This window comes from Oculina patagonica, chromosome 2 (genome assembly GCF_052425735.1).
Source record: "Oculina patagonica isolate OP01 chromosome 2, crgOcupat, whole genome shotgun sequence".
In the NCBI taxonomy this organism is placed as follows: Eukaryota; Metazoa; Cnidaria; class Anthozoa; order Scleractinia; family Oculinidae; genus Oculina; species Oculina patagonica.
In genome coordinates, this window is record NC_135759.1 from 29,547,408 (window position 1) to 29,565,075 (window position 17,668).

Below are 17,668 nucleotides of genomic sequence, written 5' to 3' on the forward strand. Positions count from 1 at the left end.
TGTTGGAACCAAGTTCTATTTCATCCATGATGTCCATAAGATCACTGAAGTAGTTCTTGTACATGTGTACCTGGAATTTGTGACAAGATTCCGTCCTTGCAAACCAAGTTGTGTTCTACCGAGCATATTTCACCCCGTATTTCAGTGAGTTTTAACGCATTTCCTGCCAAAGTCTAGAAGTTGCCCGTTTAGTCTGAAAAATTCACTTTCAAGCAAAACACCTATCGTCATAAAATCCAGTTCAGCCTTGCTTCTGGGACAACTCCATCTGGAGTTCAACTCGATAACAAATCAGGCCACCGTGTTACCCGAACTCTCAATCAACCCAATCATAACAACAACAAAAAATCAGTGAATTGCTGATTAGATTCACTGCAACATTCAAGTTACCACGTTACCATTTTCAAGCTTGGGTTTGGTTTTTCTTGTTTTTTGTTTTCTTGTTTTTTTGTTTTAGTTCTTTCCCAGGGAATTCAGCACGAGAATGGATGCTTAACTTCCATTATACTACTGGACACTGAATGAAAGGTATTCAGAAGAATTGCCCTAATTTGATGTCTGTCCTCTAGATGACAAGGACCAGCAATTGAGAAGCCACCATCTTCATCTGCACAGCCTTGTGAATAAACAGAGATGTAGCTCAATCTATGTGAACACCTGCCAGCAAAGCACAAGAAAACCATCCAACTGTCTTTCCATAAGCCTGAAGATATTTTAGCAGATAAATTCTAGGTTAACAATCGAAGAGTGTGGTGCAACGGGGGAAATGTTACCTTTTGGCTGATGTTTTACTTATGCACCGAAGTATACAAGTTATGGGACACTGCTTTGCTCTTTGCATTAATTTTATTTTATTTTTTGTTAAAACCTGTCCTTTTAAAGATTTTAGCCCATTTAGTAAAACTCAATTAAATCGACGAGAATAAAGAAGACAAGAGAGTTCCAAATCTGTGAGAGTCCCTGCTGTTATGCAGTCTGACAAACAAGAGAAAACGACCCTGTACTTCTGTCATAAAGAAACGAGTGCCGTGCAGCAAGACTGTGCTCTACCAAACTTTTCCCCAGATCAATACTGCCGCTTATCTATCATCCATTAAGCAGCACCCCAGCTGAAAGTCTTTATTCTTCCTTTAAACACGGAGTATCGCCAAAAAACCTTTTGTTGCACAATAATTAAAAAAAAAAAACATTTATAAAACTTTTAAATATTTCTTGATTATATTTATCACTAAAAGATAACAACTGAAGTTAATTTGTCTAAAACTTGTTCAATTACGATGACATATTGGAGTACATTTTGCAATTAGGTTTCAATCATGTATTGCATTTAACTTGAATATTTGTTTGTTTCATAAATCTATACGTATTCTACTTTTGGCCGGTTCTGTAATCACTGGACGTGGTACTGCAATCTTCAGTGACTGACTACATGCACCACTGTAATTTCTCTAGAACGACTGCACACAACATTTTGCCCATTCAGACAAAGGGTAATCAGAGATGGGTTTGGGATTAATAACCATAATAGATCAAAATTCCCAAGCTCAGGCTGAGACCTGTGATTTAAAATGGCTAAAGTTGTTCTCCCAAGAAAAGAAAAATTAAGCAGTAAGATAAATAAGGGTGAGAGGCAAAGCCAAGAAAGTCGAGAATGGTTGGCATAAACTGAAAACAACCATTTCCAGTAGCAAAAGACAAAGAGTAGTTCCTGAACCAAAAAAGGGGGTGGCATCAGAACAAGGAAATATGATCCTGCAGCAGGTCTAATATATCAAGAAATGCATATTCTAAGTCTTGCTTTCAAGTGGCAACATTCAATATCACCGCCTGTCTGATAACAACTTTGTTCTAGAATCTTTTCTCATTTTTACCTGCGACAATTAAGAGAACCTTTACAGGCAGATGGTGGTGATCGATTTCCGATTGGATACGGCAACAAGGGCCAAACAATAAATGGGTGGTTGATCTATTAAGCAATGTCACGTGGTTTGTGTGGAAAATCCACGATCACCCCATCGGTCAAGGAAGCCATTTGCCTGGTTACTGGTACATTGAATTCAAGAATGAAGATCAGGCATTCATAAATGAACAACAGGAAACGAACCACTGTTTTATAGAAAGTTTAACATTGACGTGGACAGAGAAAGGAGACAAGAGAGAAGACAACAGTGAGAGCTTTAGCACTTCGCAATGCCTGCCATGGGATTCCAACTACCATTACAAAAGATACCGTCAAACTGTACCTAAAGAAAAAAATTATTCCATGGTGTCAAGTTAGACCTTCCAGATCTGGAACGACTTTTTGAAGTTAACATTATTGCCTACTCGTTAAAATCAACAAAACCAAATGGAGACGATGAGAGTGATACAAACAAAGGTTTCAACCAGAGTTTGCCACTCACTTGGTTTACCGTTCTCTTTTCAAACGCTCTGGAGCACCTTCTACCATAACCACTTTCAAAATTACGTCTGCTATATCAAAGACCTAGAAAATACTCGAAGTCCTTTTGCTGTTCTCCATGTGAGAAATACTGGAAAGATGGATTCATCCTTAATAGTAATGAGAAGACTTGTGAAGCCTACGCCCATAACAAGTTTTCAGGAGGTGCTTACAGGACTCCTATAAACATCTTCGATCTTCTAGAAGATGAAGGCTTCACCATTTCCCACAGATTAAAATACTTCTCTTATAGAGCAACATTTGACTTTAATGGTATGTTAAACGCCAAGACTGGTCTTGAAGATACTGAAAAATGCCTCTGGAAAGCGAAGCACGTATCTCTCAGTGTCTTCTCTAACTAAACAAAGTGTAGTCAACCAAAGTGCTCGGTGTCAAATGGCAATTCCACTCAGCTGGTCAATAATATGATGGACTACCTTATCCAAATGGTTTGATGAAAGAAGAGTTTCATAGCATCTTTGAAGCTATTGAGAACAAGTCAGGGAGGAAAAAGAAAGCTTCACAACACAGACAACAACAAATGTGGGAGAGAACAACGAGGAAGATGAAGGCGAAGACCTGACGGATACCAATAGTGAAAAAGACGATATAGAGTCGGAGATGGAGAAGGAAGTAGAAAAAATCCAGCGGCAAAAGATAGCCAGACTTGTCGACCAGGCTTATTCACAAGGAGAAAGTAGATCGTTGCAAACGATGCACTATTCACCACCCAAATTAAGGAGAACATTCATGCCTGATGATGGACGCCTGGTTACACTACCATGTTGAAGTGAGCAAAAAATAGATCTGAATATTGTCTTGAAAACAGCAAAAGTGTCCACAGCATTTTTGTCTTCAGCTACACAACAAGTTTTAGATAAAGAGAACATTTTTCATTTGTAGAAAAAGATGACGAGGAGAAAACAAAAAAAAGGTATACCAGGCTGTAATGTCGCACACCAGAGAACATCTATTGCACATTTAAGATACGGGGACCAATTCATCTTTTTTTCTCTGTGTCGAATAATATTGCATCAATGATGTAATTTAAATGAACCAGATTCAATTTGAAAGAACGCTTGGAAGGATGCAACTATTCTGGCCGCTTTTTGCTACATTTAACAATTTTTATTAAGAAGCCCAAGGAAAGGCCAATGAAAGTTAAAGAAAATGCAGAATCACTGCACAAAATAATTAATTAATTATACAGACTTAGTATTTTTTCGAACATTTTGTACAATATTACTATTTTCTATTCAGAGTATGTAATTAATTTTTATACTGGTTCTGGTTATGCCTGCAAGTGGCTTTCATTTCAAAACTGGGCATATTTTTTATGTGTCAATTATCAACTTTACTATTGTTTCCTGTTAGTTCTGTTGCCAACATTCCTGCAATTTCTTTAGAACTGCTGCACGCAACATTTCGCCCATTCAGACATCAGGTCATCCAAAAACGGATCAATAGATAATTGCCGTATCAGGCCAGAGAATATACTTCTGGCAGAGTTCGGCACAGTAGCAATGCCACTGACAATACGAAATCTGCAGAATGACAATGAAAATGACAATGGGCAAAATACTGACATGGAAAGTATAATTGCTGAACAAATATGGAATATTTTCCCTGCTCACACTGGTGATGTGGTGGCGTTTAATGTGGTTCAAGTTTCGGAGGTAACATCATCAAATGCTATGGAGAAAGAGGGTTTTTCTAGGTGCATAGAGTTGCTTGAAAGTAAGGATGTTACCATCAGCAAGATTGCAACAGACCGCCATGTGACCATCACCAGTTGTATGGCCAGGAATCACCCACATATCAATCACCAGTATGATGTCTGGCATCTGTCAAAGTGGGTGGTTTAAAAGGCTATGTTTTTCGAGTAAAATGCAATGGTAAAATAAGAGAATAATAATAATAATTACGAATTTGTTGTGCGCAAATTCCATACGTAAATGTTCAAATGCGCATTACAAAAAAAAACAACAAAAAATTAAAATTAAAAATTAAAATTCTTAAAAACTAAGTTATAGGTTGAAAATTACAAGCGTTAAAGTACAATTTATACCTAACTAGAATGAACGATGTAAGATGCTATATCAACATCATGGCAATTGTTATCATCAACAATGTTTGAAACTGCAAAAGTCGTTAACAATATTCATTGTTTGTTCTGCTTTCTTTCTGACCGTGCAGCATCCATTTGACTTTGAGATGACACCCCATGCTGACCGGAGAGTACGCCGCTTCGGCTGCATTTGAGAAACTATACGGCAAGACTAGTACAACGAGGTGGAGGAAGCAGTGCTGTGGTCTCTGAGTCGTTGGGGACGAGACCCGTCTTAGCTGAGGAGATTGCCAAAGCCTTGCAGAGAGCCATTGAAAGACATGTATTACAAGATGGTGCCGTAAGAGACACTGATCACTTATTGATCAATATAAATTCTAACAGAATCAGACATGCCTACCATTCTAGAAGATTACTTGTCCGCGACTGGAGACAAAACACGACACAAGCCCAGGAACTGTTGGAACAAGTCAGTAACATGTTGAACAGCAATGAAAACTTTAAAATGGACGACTCCTTCACTTTGAACATATCACACATTCAAGACCCTGGAAGGGGAGGTGACAATAGAAGGCTCAAACCGGGTTTAGCCCCGATTGAAGAAATCTTGGAGAAAAAGAAATGTGTTTTAAAGATTAGAAACACGGATGAACTGTGTTGTGCCCGCGCACTGGTAACTCTAAAAGCCAGGCTGGACTATGGCATGGATCATTGGTATTACAAGAACTTACTGAAAGGATTTCCAATACAAGAAAAGGCCGCCAAAGAACTACATCAACAAGCAGGCGTAGAGGAAGGTCCTTGTGGTTTGAAAGAAATAGAGTCTTTTCAAAGACATTTAAACCAGTATCAAATCGTTGTGGTGTCCGTACAACACGGCTACCAAATAATTTTCAAAGGCAAGGAGCAGACAGATGACAAGCGGTTGATACTCATCAAGCATCACGAACACTATCACGGCTGCACCTCCTTGGGGGGCTTCTTTGGCAAGAGCTATTACTGTACCAAATGCGAAAAGGGGTTCTCGCACAACGATGTGAAACAGCACAAATGCCCAGGTACCAAGTGTTACGCCTGTCATCAAAAATAATGTGTGGAATGGAAGAGAGACGGAGCCCTGGCCCGAGTGAACTGTACCGACTGTCATCGCCATTTCTTCGGGAGCGGGTGTTTACAATTGCACAAGCAGCGTACTGACACCGGAAAGGAGACAGACCCGAGCAAAAAGAACACTGTCTGTGACACGCACAAAAAGTGTGCAGGCTGTCACAAGACCTATGACCTTTACGAACTGAAAAACAAGCATCGCTGTGGACAAGCCGAATGTCCATCGTGCAAAAAGTACCATGACCTGAGGAAGCATCAATGTTACATTCAGAATCCCTTAAAGTTGGAGGAAGAAAGGAGAAATAGGAAGAGGACCAATGATGGTCGACCCAAAGAACCCGAGCCACCCATCTTTGTGAGCTGGGACGCAGAGGCCAGACAAGATGAAGGCCAACACATAGCCAACCTGATTTGTGCCATGAGATCAGACACAGAACAAGAGAGAACGTTCGAGGAGGAGAACTGTGTGACAAACTTTTTACGTTGGTTGAGAACTTTGTCAGAGAGAAACCATGTGATAGCCGTGGCTCATAATTTTCAGGGCTACGATGCATACTTCATATTGGAAGAACTGTATCGTGAAGGTGTCAAGCCCGACCAGATTGTCAATGGTGCCAAGATCCTGAGCATGAGCATACCTAACATCACGTTTAAAGACAGCATGTGCTTCTTGCAGATGCCACTCTCTTCGTTTCCAAAATCCTTCAGACTAACGGAACAGAAAAAGGGATTTTTCCCTCATTTCTTCAACACTGTGAACAATCAGAACTATGTGGGACGGATCCCCGCCCGTGACTATTATGACCCCCAGGGGATGTCGAAAGAGAGGAAGGAGGAGTTTGATCGGTGGTATGCCGAACGATTGGCGGAAGACTACGAATTTGACTTCCAAAAGGAACTCGTGTCTTATTGCCGCTCCGATGTTAACTTGCTTCACGAAGGCTGTTAAGTCTTTAGACACGAATTCAAGACCATCGCTGGCTTTGATCCAATGGAGAAGTGCATCACGATAGCATTGGCATGTAACCGGTTTTACCGTATCAAATGTATGCCTGAGGGTAACTTGGCTTCAGAGCCCATCCAAGGATGGCAAGGAAAAGGGCAAGCCCCACTCGCGGGTCTCGCTAGAGTGGCTGCATTTCCGAGACATGAATTCCACCCATGCGATCCAACATGCCAGAAACGGTGGATAACACGCCATACGTATAGCGGGGCGAGCCATCAACGTGGACGGTTAAAACCATGAGCACAAGACGGTCTACGAGTTCCATGGGTGCTTTTTCCATGGATGCCCAACTTGTTTCCCACACCGGGAAACGAAGCATCGTAAGATGGGTGACCGAAGCATGCGTGACGTGTACGAACAGACACAAGAGAGAAACCAGAGAATGAGACAGGCTGGTTACGTGGTAGAAGAGATGTGGGAATGCGAGTGGAACCGTCTCAAAAAGGAGGATCCGGAGGTGAAAGCATTTGTCGAATCGTTGTCGTTCAACTCCCCCTTGGAACCTAGAGACGCTTTCTTCGGAGGAAGAACCAATTCAGTACGATTATACGCCCAAAGCCGAGAGGGGGAAGAGATACGCTATGTGGACTTTACCTCCTTGTACCCCTACGTCAACAAAAACTGTGACTACTCGCAAGGCCATCCACAAGTCATTGTGGAGCCCGGACACACTGACCTAACTGGTTACTTTGGACTGGTCAAGTGCACCGTGACGCCACCCCATGGTCTGTACAGTCCTGTCTTGCCATACCGTCAGGGAGAAAAGGTAACCTTCCCACTCTGCCGAACCTGCGTGGAAACGGAACAAAGCAAGCCATTGACGGAGCGGTCCGCCATTTGCCATCACACTCCTGAACAGCGTCAATTGACCGGTACATGGTGTTCGCCGGAAATAGAAGAGGCGGTGAAACAAGGGTACGTGGTGGAACATGTTCATGAGATATGGAACTTTGAAAAGAAATCAAATACCATGTTCAAAGAGTACGTCAACACGTTTCTAAAAATGAAGCAAGAAGCCAGTGGATGGCCGTCGTGGGTTGGAGACGATCCGCTGAAAAGAGCCCAGTACGTGGAGGAATTCTATCAGCGAGAGGGGATAAGACTGGAGGCAGACAAAATTGAAAAGAATCCGGGTCGTCGCTCATTGGCAAAAATGATGCTCAACTCGTTCTGGGGAAAGTACGGTCAAAGAGGTAACAAAAGTCAAGTGGAAGCATTCACTTCCCCGGCCGAATTCTACGACCTGTTGAGAGATGACACAAGACAGATAGATGACGTGCGAGTGATGAGTCCCGAAATGATAGAGGTCGTGCACAAAAGTAAAGAGGCCTCCGAAGAGGTGCAACCCGATATCAACATATTCGTCACCTGTTTCACTACCTGCTGGGCCAGATTGAAGCCGTACCAGGAAGGTTTGGCAGTACTGAAGCCAGAACAAATATTATACTTTGATACTGACAGTCTGATATTAGGAACAGATCCCTCATTACCCTTGGGTGATTATTTGGGTGATTTTACGAACGAATTGGATGATGGAGACCACATTGTTGAGTTCGCAGCTGCGGGACCCAAGAACTATGCCTATAAGACGAAACAGGGAAAAGTGGTATGTAAAGTACGTGGGTTTTCACTTAACGTGCACGGAGCCCATCAACTGAACTTTGATACATTGAGGGAAAACGTAATTGCGGAGGTCACATCTCCATTAGACAAACCCAGGGACATAGCAGTCTTTAATCCTCACAAGATCACCAGAGACAATAAGAACAAGACCCTCAACAAGGAAAGTATAGTGTTTTCTGAAACAACTATATACCTTTGTGGTCTTGCTAAGAGAGGAAACTCGTTATTCAGTGCGAGTGTAACGCGTAGACTTATCTGCACATGCGTTTAGTGCAAAGTATTTAGTTTCAGATACCACAAGGATAGCCTGGCAGTTTGTGAACAATATATAAAGGATGGTCGTCTTGCCAACTCTGTGAGTGAATCGCGTAGACTAATCTGCGCATGCGTTTAGTGCAAAGTAATTAGTTTCAGATACCACAAGGACAGCATGGCAGTTTGTGAACAATATATAAAGGATGGTCGTCTTGCTAACTCTGTGAAAGAATCGCGTAGACTAATCTGCGCATGCGTTTAGTGCAAAGTAATTAGTTTCAGATACCACAAGGACAGCATGGCAGTTTGTGAACAATATATAAAGGATGGTCGTCTTGCTAACTCTGTGAGTGAATCGCGTAGACTAATCTGTGCATGCGTTTATACAAAGTAATTAGTTTCAGATACCACAAGGACAGCATGGCAGTTTGTGAACAATATATAAAGGATGGTCGTCTTGCTATCTCACTATGAAGTGCGAGTGTATCGCGAATATCGAGTATCGAATATCGATCGTTCCCAGGGACGCGCGGCCAGTAGGGTCGGCGCATGGGTCCCAGTTGTAGATCGGTATTTGTCAATAAATAAGTGATTTTAGAACTGCGCATGCGTGTTTGTTGCCTGTATACCACAAGGGGCGCCGTGTCCTGTGGCTATAGGGGACTCCGTCTCATTTGGGCTTCTTGCGACTTAGCCCCACCCTAACCTAATGATGACGTCATCTTTTCGGAGGTGACGTGAATTTGCCAAAGTCATGTGACCGGTCACGTGGTGTGACCCTTGTCACGTGTCCTATATCCCTCCTATTGATTTGCCATAGACTCTTGGGCGCTTAAATACTGCTCTCTGATTGGTCGTGCTTTATCTAAGCGCCCCATACTACTAACATGCAATACAGCGCAAAACTTATCATCACAGTGATTGGAGCATAGTGGTGCTTCTTGGATCTTCAAAGGACGTTATTAAGGCAAGCAAGAGAAGAATGTAGTTGACGCTAACCGATGTAATCCCTTGAGCTTGGAGAAGAAAAAAAGGATCACTCAAGTAACATGAGTAAACCAGGAAGTGCAGAAATTAATGAAGTCTGTGAAGAGAGTTTTAAAGAAAAGTTTTCAACCGATAAGATTTAGGAAGTAGAAAGCAAGCCAATCCGAGGGACAAAACCAGTACGGCTAAAGTTGATACATCCGTTGAAGTGGATTTATCAGAAGAAGAGAATCGCTTCATAAGTTACAATTAACTTTTTGTTCTTATATTGATCAAGTCCTGCCGCAGCATGCAGACTGTCGGTGTTACAGTAAATTGTGTGTACCGAAGAGCTGAGAAGAATTTCCACAGCATTTTCCAGTCCAGAACAAGTCAACAGTACCAACCGAGAAGCAATTGATATCAGTATTGACCAGAACGAAGGACCATTCATCGTTCAATCAAATTCAGCAAATTTTCCGTAGCCCACGTGAAGCAGGCGAGAGAAGTTCATAAGAAGATGTCACGCCGATCGAGTCCAGGCAGTTACAGAGTGGTCCACGCATCACTTTAGAGGTCCAAGAGATCAGCGAACCCAGTGAAAAAGAAGCCAACAGACTGAATCAACGCCAAGAAACAAGCTTCGCTGGCCAAACAAAACCGATAATTAATTCACAAGGGAACACTCACAACCAAGTGACAAAAAGCATAAATGACAAAAGATCAAAACAAAACAGAAGAACTCACAGTGACTCTGTCTCCAGAGACGAATTAGTACACACCGAAACAGTGAGCGAGAAGATTCAGAAAGCAGAAAAAGTTGCAAAAACGAGGAAGATAACTCAAACAATAAAAAATATGCATAGAAAACAAAAAGGAAAACAAACAACAAAAAAAGGACCAAATTACTGAATCAGCCACCATGGAAGCAGCAGCACTTAGAGAATTATAGGATCAGGTAGCTACTCTACAACGCCAGTTAAGATTGCAGCACCAGCAAACAACCAACACCTAAGAGCAAGCACCACTTACAGAAACAGCACACTAAGATAATAAGCAGTTTATGATTATGATTATTATCATCTCAAGGCACCATCTCAACCTAATTCAGGAGAAGGCGAAAGAAACAAAGATTTGAACATTGACGAAAAAATCTCGCCAATCAAATCAACTGTAGTAAAATCCCTTACACAAAGAGACTTTTAACCGGTTGAGTTGATTTGTTAAATTTCCTTTATTGAAGATGTAGGCATGCAATTCATGTGTCCCCAGAGCCACTTGCTCCCCATGTTTCAGCCTCTGCTCGCTCTACTTTGGGGGTGTTATGCTAAACAGCATGGGTTTCACAGCAACCCAGCGACAGGAGTTGGTTAGTGACAGTCAGAGTTATCCTCATAATGTCACTCATTTTTAGTGCCCTGTTAGCACTAGATGAAAACATCTCTATATCAGTTACTGTTGGACAATTCGTTCATTTTATGGTGGCCTTTAAAAACAACCCAGGCTGATTTTACTCCTTCATTTATAAATTTATATTGCTGTTATGACAGAAAGTGGGCAGGTCTGATAACAAGAGTTTAAGAGCACTACCGGCATGAAAAAAGATAAATAAGTAAAACGTAAATAGTTTATTGTTAGTACGTATACTTTTGTAGTGTATTTGTAACTAGTATTGGTAGAATAGAGTGTCATTATAAATATAAAAATGAAAAAATCATCGAAAACAAACAAAAAAAACTTCAGATTAAAATTTCCATTACTCCTATAATTCATTTTTTTTTTACTGCAAGGAAGATAATAAACAGTTTATGATAATGATTTTTATCATCTCAAGGAACGTTTCAACCTAATCCAGGTGAAGGCGAAAGAAAGAAATATTTGAAGATCGACAAAAAAAAATCTGACCAATCATATCAACTGTAGTAACATCCCTTACAACAATCCTTGATACGTTTCTGGTTACAAAGTGCTTGTAAGTAACAGTTATGACTTTTTGTTGTATGTATCATAATTATACTCAAACCTTGGGCACAGTTTTTTTCTACACCTCCCTCCCTCCCTGGGAATTCGAATAAACTGCTGTTGGATCCAAGTTCTATTTCATCCTTGATGTCCATAAGATCACTGAAGTAGTTCTTGTACATGTGTACCAGGAATTTGTGACAAGATTCTGTTCTCGCAAACCAAGTGGTGTTCTACCAAGCTTATTTCCCCCCGTATTTCAGTGAGTTTTAATGCATTTCCTGCCAAAGTCTAGAAGTTGCCCGTTTAGTCTGAAAAATTCAGTTTCAAGCAAAAAACCTATCGTCATAAAATCCAGTTCAGCCTCGCTTCTGGGACAACTCCATGGGAGTTCAACTTGATAACAAATCAGGCCACCGTGTTACCCGAAATCTCAATCAACCCAATCATAACAACAACAAAAAATCAGTGAATTGCTGATTAGATTCACTGCAACATTCAAGTTACCACGTTACCATTTTCAAGCTTGGGTTTGGTTTTTCTTGTTTTTTTTTTTTTTTTTTTTTTTTTTTTTTTTTTTAGTTCTTTCCCAGGGAATTCAGCACGAGAATGGATGCTTAACTTCCATTTTACTACTGGATCGTGATTAGAATGGCAATAAACTTTATGACAACAACCTCTGTTACTTTAGAGCTTTAGCACTTCACAATGCCTGCCATGTGATTCTAACTACCATTACAAAAGATACTGTCAAACTGTACCAAAAGAAAAAAAAAAGATTCCATAGTGCCAAGTTAGACCTTCCAGATCTGGAACGACTGTTTGAAGTTAACATCATTGCCTAGTCGTTAAAATCAACAAAACCAAATGGAGACGATGAGAGTGATACAAACAAAGGTTTCAACCAGAGTTTGCCACTTACTTGGTTTACCGTTCTCTTTTCAAATGCTCTGGAGCACCTTCTACCATAATCACTTTCAAAATTACGTCTGCTATATCAAAGACTTAGAAAACACTCGAAGTCCTTTTGCTGCTCTCGATGTGAGAAATACTGGAGAGATGGATTCATGCTTAATAGTTATGAGAAGACTTGTGAAGCCTACGCCCATAACAAGTTTCCAGGAAGTGCTTTCCGGACTCCTCCAAACATCTTCGATCTTCTAGAAGATGAAGGCTTTACCATTTCCCACAGATTAAAATACTTCCCTTATAGAGCAACATTTGACTTTGATGGTATGTGTTAAACGCCAAGACTGGTCTTGAAGATACTGAAAATGGCTCTGAAAGGCAAAGCACTTATCTCTCAGTGTCAGAGTCGTCTCCAACTAAACAAAGTGTAGTCAACCAAAGTACTCTGTATCAAATGGCAATTCCACTCAGCTGGTCAATGATGTGATGGACTACTTTATCCAAATCGTTTGATGAAAGAAGAGTTTCATAGCATCATTGAAGCTATTAAGAACAAGTCAGGGGAGGAAAAAAGAAAGCTTCAGAACACAGACAACAACAAATGTGGGAGAGAACAACGAGGAAGATGAAGGCGAATACTTGACGGATACCAATGGTGAAAAAGAAAAAAATCCAGCGGCAAAAGATAGCCAGACTTGTCGGCCAGGCTTATTCATAAGGAGAAAGTAGATCGTTGCAAAGGCTGCACTATTCACCACCCAAATTAAGGAGAACATTCATGCCTGATGATGGACGCCTGGTTACATTACAATGTTGAAGTGAGCAAAAATATAGATCTGAATATTGTCTTTAAAACAGCAAAAGTGTCCACAGCATTTTTGTCTTCAGCTACACAACAAGTTTTAGATAAACAGAACATTTTTCATTTGTAAAAAAAGATGATGAGGAGAAAATAAAAAAAGGTATACCAGGCTGTAATGTCGCACACCAGAGAACATCTATTGCACATTTAAGATAAGGGGACCAATTTATCTTTTTTTTCTGTGTCCAATAACATTGCATCAATGATGTAAGTTAACTGAACCAGATTCAATTTGAAAGAACTCTTGGAAGGAAACAACTATTCTGGCCACCTTTTGCTATATTTAACCATTTTTATTAAGCCAAAGGAAAGGCCAATGAAAGTTAAAGAAAATGCAGAATCACTGCACAAAATAATTAATTAATTATACAGACTTTACATTTTTTTCAAACATTTTGTACAATATTACTATTTTCTATTCAGAGTATGTAATTAGTTTTTATATTGGTTCTGGTTATGCCTGCAAGTGGCTTTCATTTCAAAACTGGGCATATTTTTTATGTGACAATTATCAACTTTACTATTGTTTCCTGTTAGTTCTGTTGCCAACATTCCTGCAATTTCTTTAGAACGGCTGCACGCAACATTTCGCCCATTCAGACATCAGGTCATCAAAAGATGTAACATCATCAAATGCTATGGAGAAAGAGGATTTTTCTAGGTGCATAGAGTTGCTTGAAAGCAAGGATGTTACCATCAGCAGGATTGCAACAGACCGCTATGTGACCATCACCAGTTGTGTGGCCAGGAATCACCCACATATCAATCACCAGTATGATGTCTGGCATCTGTCAAAGTGGGTGGTTAAGAAGCTCACCAACAAAGCTAAACAAAGGGGTTGCGAGGAACCATCTCCTTGGATACTGTCCATTTCAAAACTGGGCATATTTTTTAAGTGTCAATTATCAACTTTACTATTGTTTCCTGTTAGTTCTGTAGCACACATGCACACATTCCTGCAATTTCTTTAGAACGTCTGCACGCAACATTTCGCCCATTCAGACATCAAGTCATCAAAAAAAGGTCAATGGATTATTGCCGTATTAGGCCGAATCAGTAAACCAAAGTGCTTTGTGTCGAATGGTAATTCCACTCAGTCGGTCAATAATATGATGGACTACCTCATCCGAATCAGCAAGGAAGTTATCGTTTTATGAAAGAAGAGTTTCATAGCATCTGAGAAGCTATTGACAACAAGTCAGGGGAGGAAAAAGAAAGCTTCAGAACATCGTCAAAAACAAATGTGGGAGAGAACAACGAAGATGAGGCAAAGACTTGTGGATTCCAATGGTGAAAAAGACGATATAGAGTCGGAGATGGAGAAGAAGTAGAAAAAATTCAGCGCCAAAAGATAGCCAGACTTGTCGGCCAGGCTTATTCACAAGGAGAAAGTATGATCATTGCAAAGGCTGCACTATTCACCACCCGAATTAAGGAGAACATTCATGCCTGATGATGGACGCCGGGTTACACTACCATGTTGAAGTGAGCAAAAAAATAGATCTGAATATTATCTTGAAAACAGCAAAAGTTTCCACAGCATTTTTGTCTTCAGCTACACAACAAGTTTTAGATAAAGAGAACATTTTTCATTTGTAGAAAAAGATGACGAGGATAAAACAAAAAAAGGTATACCAGGCTGTAATGTCACACACCAGAGAACGTCTATTGCACATTTAAGATAAAGGGACCAATTTATCTTTTTTTTTCTGTGTCCAATAACATTGCATCAATGATGTAAGTTAACTGAACCAGATTCAATTTTTGATTGAATTCTTGGAAGGATGCAACTATTCTGGCCACTTCTTGCTACATTTAACAATTTTTATTAAGAAGCTAAAGGAATGGCCAATGCGGAAAGTTTAAGAAAACGCAGAATCACTGCACAAAATAATTAATTAATTATACAGACTTTATATTTTTTTCAAACATTTTGTACAATATTACTATTTTCTATTCAGAGTATGTAATTAATTTTTATACTGGTTCTGGTTATGCCTGCAAGTGGCTTTCATTTCAAAACGGGGCTTTTTTTTTATGTGTCAATTATCAACTTTACTATTGTTTCCTGTTAGTTCTGTTGCCAACATTCCTGCAATTTCTTTAGAACTGCTGCACGCAACATTTCGCCCATTCAGACATCAGGTCATTAAAAAACAGGTCAATGGATTATTGCCGTATCAGGCCAGAGAATATACTTCTGGCAGAGTTTGGCACAGTAGCAATGCCACAATACGAAATCTGCAGTATGACAATGAAAACAACAAAACAATGGGCAAAATTTTAACAAGTATAATGTTGAAAAAATATGGAATATTTCCTGCTCATTAAAGGAATGGCAACAAACCAGTCACCTTGAAATTCACATTTCAATTCAAAGGGAGAGAGCCAAAATAAGGAGTCATAATCATAGTCAAAATAAGGAAACATTAGCCATAACTAAATAATTTTTTTTGCACTTAGATTTTTCCTTTTTATTTCATAACTTGTCAGGTTGATTCTTATACCTGAATTCCCCTTTTCGCCCATTTAGTTGCTTTGCTTGCTTTTGGCTTGAACTTTACTTGAATTTACAAATATATGTAAGTTTGAAATGGTCAACTAAAAAAAAATACAAAAATTCTTAAAACACAAAACAAAATAATAAAGATACCCGTCACTTTTGATTTCATAAAACATAAGCATGTGAACTTTCCAAAATTTTAGCTTAGTCAATGTAAAGGCCTTGTTCTGAAAGCCTTTGGTTTTACTCCTCCTTTTTTAGTAAAGGTAGCTGAAAGAATTCTTGGAAGGATACAACTATTCTGGCCACTTTTGCTACATTTTATTAAGAAGCCAAAGGAAAGGCCAATGGAAGTTACAGAAAATACAGAATCACTGCACAAAATAATTAATTAATTATACAGACTTAATATTCTTTTCAAACATTTTGTACAATATTACTATTTCTTTTCATAGTTTGTAATTTTTATACTGGTTCTGGTTATGTCTGCAACTGGCTTTCATTTTCAAAACTTGGCTTTTAATTTTATCTGTAACAACCATGTATGCCATTCGCACAAATTAATGTTATTTTTAGCCTTTTATTCTTATTGTCTATTGTTTGTATGCACATATTTTTAGCGTTTTTACTATATTTACACATGTAATTTTATTCTAACACCAAACTTGAGAATGACTGTTAAATGGTTGAAATGTCGTTCTTTATTAGCATTTACTAGTTACCGGTATATCAACTTCCAAAAACTTGTTGATTCAAAAAATATTCTTTTCAAAAAAACATTTTGTGATGACATTTTTTTCTTTACTCCAATAAGGTTTCAACTGTGGCTCCAGACTCACCGGTTCTCGTATAGTGGGTGGTACCAGGGCCCAAGAAAACAGCTGGCCAAGGCAGGTCCCTCTTGGACATAATGGCTGGCTGACCTGTGGTGGATTTCTTATTGATGAACAATGGGTGTTGACTGCTACTCATCGTGTTTATCCTTGTGATAATCATCGTGAATATTATGTTGTAAGGTAAGGTTTGTAAATATTCTTTTTTAAAAAAAATTCATTGAGAAATTTTTTTCTTTACTCCTATAAGGTTTCAACTGTGGTTCCAGGCTCACCGCTTCTCGTATCGTGGGTGGTACCAAGGCCCCAGAAGACAACTGGGCGTGACAGGTCACACTTGGACATAATGGCTCGCTGACCTGTGGTGGATCTCTTATTGATGAACAATGGGTGTTGTGACTCACTCAGCGCAACATTTTTTATTTAGATTATTTTAAGGTATTTTAATATTCCTATTCTTGTCCTTTTATACGCTTTTAAAGATATCTTTGCCAACCATGTATGCCATTCGCACAAACTAATGTTATATTTAGCCATTTTTAGCCTTCTATTCTTATTGTCTATTGTTTGTATGCACCTATTTTGGCGTTTATACTATATTTACACATATAATTTTATTCTAACACCAAACTTGAGAATGTTAAATGGTCGAAACATCGTTCTTTACTAGCGTTTACTTTTATAGTTACCGGTATATCAACTTCCAAAAACTTGTTGATTTGAAAAATATTCTTTTCAAAAAAATTTTTGTGATGAAATTTTTTTTTAACTCCTATAAGGTTTTCAACTTCCAGACTCACCGGTTCTCGTATCATGGGTGGTACCAGGGCCCAAGAAGACAGCTGGCCAAGGCAGGTCGCGCTTGGACATAATGGCTGGCTGACCTGTGGTGGATTTCTTATTGATGAACAATGGGTGTTGACTGCTACTCATTGTGTTTATCCTTGTGATAATCATCGTGAATATTATGTTGTAAGGTTAGGTTTGTAAATATTCTTTTACAAAAAAATTTTGTTGAGGAATTTTTTTCTTTACTCCTATAAGGTTTCAACTGTGGCTCCAGACTCACCGGTTCTCGTATCGTAAGTGGTACCAGGGCCCAAGAAGACAGCTGGCCAAGGCAGGTCGCGCTTG

At 39.5% G+C, this 17,668-nt stretch overlaps 4 protein-coding genes across 4 annotated transcripts in view; 3 read left to right on the plus strand and 1 right to left on the minus strand.

Annotated features, from left to right (window-relative positions):
• The window catches only part of LOC144643998 (uncharacterized), a 43,057-nt gene that overhangs the window by 17,779 nt on the left and 7,610 nt on the right, over positions 1 to 17,668 (minus strand). The gene's annotated exons all lie outside the window — the stretch shown is intronic.
• On the plus strand, positions 3,864 to 4,664 carry LOC144641952 (uncharacterized). The gene is made up of 2 exons (XM_078500967.1): positions 3,864 to 4,292; positions 4,637 to 4,664. The coding sequence occupies exons 1-2, from the start codon at positions 3,964 to 3,966 to the stop codon at positions 4,656 to 4,658; spliced, it is 351 nt and encodes a 116-aa protein (XP_078357093.1). The 5' UTR covers positions 3,864 to 3,963; the 3' UTR covers positions 4,659 to 4,664.
• Positions 6,947 to 7,892, plus strand: LOC144642277 (uncharacterized). Its single transcript, XM_078501254.1, has 2 exons — positions 6,947 to 7,814; positions 7,873 to 7,892. Exons 1-2 carry the CDS (start codon positions 6,947 to 6,949, stop codon positions 7,890 to 7,892), a joined length of 888 nt encoding a protein of 295 aa, XP_078357380.1.
• LOC144642278 (uncharacterized) lies at positions 7,907 to 8,515 on the plus strand. The gene has a single exon (XM_078501255.1). It carries the CDS (start codon positions 7,907 to 7,909, stop codon positions 8,513 to 8,515), a length of 609 nt encoding a protein of 202 aa, XP_078357381.1.